This window comes from Nematolebias whitei, chromosome 9, assembly GCF_014905685.2.
Source record: "Nematolebias whitei isolate Nwh7 chromosome 9, NemWhi1, whole genome shotgun sequence".
NCBI classification, from domain to species: Eukaryota; Metazoa; Chordata; class Actinopteri; order Cyprinodontiformes; family Rivulidae; genus Nematolebias; species Nematolebias whitei.
In genome coordinates, this window is record NC_056506.1 from 49934582 (window position 1) to 49939461 (window position 4880).

The 4880-nt window shown below is 46.1% G+C and overlaps 1 protein-coding gene across 1 annotated transcript in view; it reads right to left on the reverse strand.

The window, feature by feature from the left end:
• Nucleotides 1–4880, reverse strand: part of kcnq3 (potassium voltage-gated channel, KQT-like subfamily, member 3) — a 54433-nt gene that overhangs the window by 6476 nt on the left and 43077 nt on the right. The window contains exons 4-8 of the mRNA XM_037682455.1: nucleotides 2714–2886; nucleotides 2407–2580; nucleotides 497–607; nucleotides 310–405; nucleotides 107–201 (exon numbers count right to left, since the gene is read on the reverse strand). Of these exons, the coding sequence (XP_037538383.1) occupies nucleotides 107–201; nucleotides 310–405; nucleotides 497–607; nucleotides 2407–2580; nucleotides 2714–2886 (649 nt within the window). The remainder of the gene's footprint in view (nucleotides 1–106; nucleotides 202–309; nucleotides 406–496; nucleotides 608–2406; nucleotides 2581–2713; nucleotides 2887–4880) is intronic.

A 4880-nucleotide genomic window follows, 5' to 3' on the forward strand; every position in this document is an offset into this window, starting at 1 on the left:
AGGGGATGGAGAGGAGACGAGGAGGGGACAAGGAGGGGACGAGGAGGGGGTGAGGAGGGGATTAAGGGATGAAGAGGGGACGAGGAAGGGACGAAGAGACACGCACCTGAAGCAGGGCAGAGAGATGATGGTTTCATAAAACCTCCAGGTAGCGATGAGGTCCTCCCTGATTGGGTTGGTGGAGTAATATCTCCAGGCCGACTTCAAACGAACAGAAAACTAATTTAACATTTTTGATTTAATCAAATTAAAACTTTAGCCAGAACTGTTACCGGACATTTACCGGTGTTTCCGGTTGGGAGAGCTCACCTGGATGAGGCCGGCTGCCGGATGTCTGCGCTTCTCAAAGTGCTTCTGCCGGTGTTGCTCCTGGACCTTCAGAGCCAAACCAGAACCCAGAATCCCCTGCAGCCAAAAACCCAGCGGCAGTGAAAGCTGAAGGGTTTCTGAGTTAAAGAGGTTCAGACACAGACGGACAAACCGACGATGGACTCACTGCAGGCAGAGCAAAGAAGGACACTCCAATCAGAGCAAAGGTCCCGGCCAGCAGTCTCCCAGCCCAGGTTTTGGGGGTCTTGTCCCCGTACCCGATGGTGGTCAGCGTGATCTGTAGAAGAGAACATTCAGGGCTGAGTCGACAAATAAAATAATTTTAAAAGGTTTCAGCAGGATTCTGTCTGTGGAGAAAATCTGAAAGAGTTTTTGCAACGTTTCCTCAGATTTTTGTCCAGGCAGATAAAAAGAGAAGACCAGCCAGGTGCTCCCAGTCTGTTCTGGCTGAAGGACATGGTCTTCAGTGAGGAGCTGCTGCAGAGGAAACTGTGTCAGTGCTTCTCAGTCACCTGCTCTGGAAGTAACTCAACCACCTCATCAAGCTCTGAGATCTTACGGTGTCCAGAACAGTCTATTCTTCAGCAGGACCTCAATAGTCTAGAAGATTCTCAGAACTGATGATTTATTTGTCCTGGGTGCAGGTTCAGCAGTTAAAAGGTTTCCTGCAGGACCAAAGGGTGAAATATCTCGTTCCAGAGGTGGAAATCCATCATCTTGTTCTGGAGTCAGGACTCAGAGGCAGCAGGTTCATCACCTCCAACAGGAAAGAACTTGAGTCTGGTGCATGGCGCCATGGCGCTCCTGGCTTATAGAAGCTGCCTCACCTCAGTTCACAAACTCTGCTCACCATCTCTTTCTACAGCCAGCTCTTCTGGGAGGACTGTAAGACATTCCCAGACCAGCTAAGAGACATATCTGTTGTCTCTTTAGCGTATCCTGGGTCTTCCCCGGGGTCTCCACCCAGTCGGACATGTCTGAACCACCTCAGCTGGCTCCTCTGGATGTGGAGGAGCAGCGGTTCTACTCGAGTCTCTCCTGATAACTGAACTTCTCACCCTCTCTCTGAGGGACAGTCCAGCTACCCTGCAGAGGAAACTCATTTCAACCAAGATCTAGTCATTTTGGTCACTACCCAGAGTTCATGACCGTAGGAGGAGCCATCTTTGATGAACCAGGGTCAGAGTACCAAGGCCCACACCTTCGGTTGCTGCCCATGACATCATTCACTCGGCTCATAAGGCCCCTCCTGTAGGTGGTGGAGCCACAAGAAGGCAACCCGTGCAACTCCCTCCACGGGAGTGTCCCTCCCTGCATCCCAGCACCCTACAAGAACCCTACAGATGTTGGATGCTGCAGATGTTGGATGCTGCAGATGTTGGATGCTGTCTATCATGGTGCACTAAGATTCATAACTGGCTGTGATTATCGTACCCACCACTGCACCCAGTATTCACTGGTTAACTGGTCACCATTAACTTCACACAGACTCTCCCACTGGTACATTTTCATCTTTAAATCACTTCCTGGTCTGCTGCCTTCATACATCTCCTCCTACATGTCTCTGTGTGAGTGCAGCTACAGCGTGCGCTCTCAGGACATCATTACCTGCAGTGTTCCCTCAGTGAGGACTGAACTAGACAAAAGGACCTTCTCCTACTCCGCTCCTGTTTCCTGGAATATCTTGTAAAAAGATCTGAAGCTCTTGACCTTTGACCTCTCTAAGCGACTTCAAACATCTGATAAGTTCCTGGCAAGAACCAACGCAGACATGTTCCTGGTTTTATTTTTCTACATCGCCTTATAATCTTGGTGACTTCTTCCATTTACTGTTCATCTTAAATGCTTTTAATGACTGTCTGTTGTCATCGCTCAGTTTAAATCAGGTCTCTCTTGTAAAAGAGTCCTCGAGGCTCAATGAGACTCACCTGTAGAAATAAAGGTTGAATTGAGAAATGAAAGAAACACAACTTTATGTAGAAGCATGAAGAAACGATCAGATGAGTCAATGACATTTATTTTCAGAAGGACCTATTTAAATTAACTTGGTCTTCACATGGTGGGCTCCGTACATACCAGCCCCCACCACAGAGCGTCGGCGTACGTGTCGAAGTCCTGAGTCTGGGGCTGTACCGTGGGGTTTTCCTGGTCGGAGACGTTGACGGAGACGTCGTCCTTCTCCACCAGGTAGACCAGGAAGGACGCCAGGATCAGAGACAGGAAGCCGATGTACCAGGCTGTGATCAGCTCCTGGGGAGACGCAGGAACCCACATGTGCCGTTTGTCAGTTAAAATACGTAAACCGTCTTTGTCTAATCAAGAGGGTCGAGTCGTTCCCGTCATTCATGTCTGGCTGTGATCCGATCAGCAGGTCCGGTCCTACCTTACTGTGAGCGTAGATGGCAGAACCCAGCAGCTTCCAGGTTCCTCCTCTCCGGTCCATACGCAGCATCCGCAGGATCTGCAGGAACCGCAGGCTGCGCAGCGACGTGGCCAACACGTTGCCCTGGTTCCTCACAGCCACCACCGGCACGGAGGCAATCAGCACGAAGATGTCTGAAGAGAGGGGTAGAATAACGCTGTCAACAATTTGGTTTGATCAGAAATATAATTCAAATGTTCACAAATACTACGAACAGACCAAATGTCTTCTTCTGTAGAGTACTTACAAATTTACTTTGAAACACCGCAGTCAAATCTTCCTGTTTGTTTTTGTTCTACTAAATTCTGAATGAGTTTTATTTAATGTACCTCAACAAAAAATGTCTAATAAGAGATTACATGAAATTGTACAGGATTTATGGAGGGAGTCATGATGGACAAAGATAAACCAGGGAGACCTGTGTGGAGTCACTGGTTGCCATGGTGATTCCCACCATTTTTGGAAGAACAATTTATTTTCTCTTCTTTATTCAGTTCTCCATAAAATTGTTGTAACTTTGACCAACTCAGATTCTGTAGGATTTAACGGGCAGTCTTCATGAATTATTGCAACAAAAATAAAAGTGTCAAATTAGTGACTCAAACCTCAGTCACTGGTTGCCATGGTGATTCCCGCTTATTGGGAAGGACACAGCAGCACTTTGACAAAAAAGTAAACTTGAAATTGAGCCTCAGACAGAAGCTGCTCAAAAACTAAAGGTTGTATCAAAGAAGGTAACCGTCGAGTGGCTGAACATTTGTGTGGTCACATTTTTATCTATAGTTTCATATGTAGGAAATACGACAAAGTAAAAAGACCCCCCCCCCCCCAGTTCAAGTTTTAAGATACTCAGAGCTCATAAAACAAAGTTGATGAATGTTTGGTCTGTTTAATAAAATGTGTGTGTTTTTTTGGTACTAGCAGTAAACAATAATATAAATAAAACATTTTGTGAACAAAGTGATGACGAAGAAAAGAAAAGCTTTTTCGGATGCTACAGCTAAATTTAGCATTAGCTTAAAACAGATTAATCCACATTTATTCCACGCTGTCTGCAAACTTCAGTAACAAAAAGTGACAAACAGCTTCTGAAAAAAATAAAACCCATTCTTTGGAGGAACGTTCCTTCTCAGACCACAGCGGTCGGCAGAGGAATCACTAATAAAAGCCCGAGGTCCAACTGTCCCGCACCAACAGACAAATGAGACGTCTCTGGTCTTCCATGGGACTTTAGAAGCCGAGGCGGTTCTAAATCTGGACAAAGAGGACGTTTGGAGCTCCAGCAGCGTGGAGACAGCAGGTCCGTCACAGAGACCAAAGGGCAGCGTTTTCTGGCATCACTGGAACCAGTTCTGGAGAAGTTACTGGTTTGTGCTGCTGAAACTCAACCAGTCCCACTGATGGTCTGACTGGAGGGATTTAAACTGTTTTTGGCTCTGGTTCTGGTGTGTAAAATGTTTTGAACTGATGACCTCAGGTTTAGTCACAAATATTTCTGAAGGATGTCCAACAGTACTCTATGCTACAAGAGAGTAGGAGTCTTATTTTGAAAAGTATCAATGAACTTTACTTTGAAACTCCAGGTTGAAATCTACTTTTTTCCCTAAAACATTTAATTAGAGATGAAATCTGCAAATTTACTAAACTATAAAGCAAAAAGTCTGCTGGATAATTAAATATGTGTGGACAGAACCAGCTGCAACTCACCGTTAGAAAAACTAAAGAGCTGCAGATGGACTACAGGAAGAAGACCAGCCCCACAACCCAATCAACATCAAGGGTACTGAGGTGGACACTGTGGACTGCTACAAGTACCTGGGGGTTCACCTAGACAATAAACTGGACTGGACAGCCCAACACCAGCACCTCTACAAGAAAGGACAGAGTCGCTTTTGTCTTCTGAGTAGATTCAGGTGCTTTAATGTCTGCAGGACGGTGCTACAGATGTTTTACCACTCTGTAGTCTACAGGACCATGCTACAGATGTTTTACCACTTGATGGTCTCTGCAGGACCATGCTACAGATGTTTTACCACTCAGTGGTCTCTGCAGGACCATGCTACAGATGTTTTACCACTCAATGGTCTCTGCAGGACCATGCTACAGATGTTTTACCACTCTGTAGTCT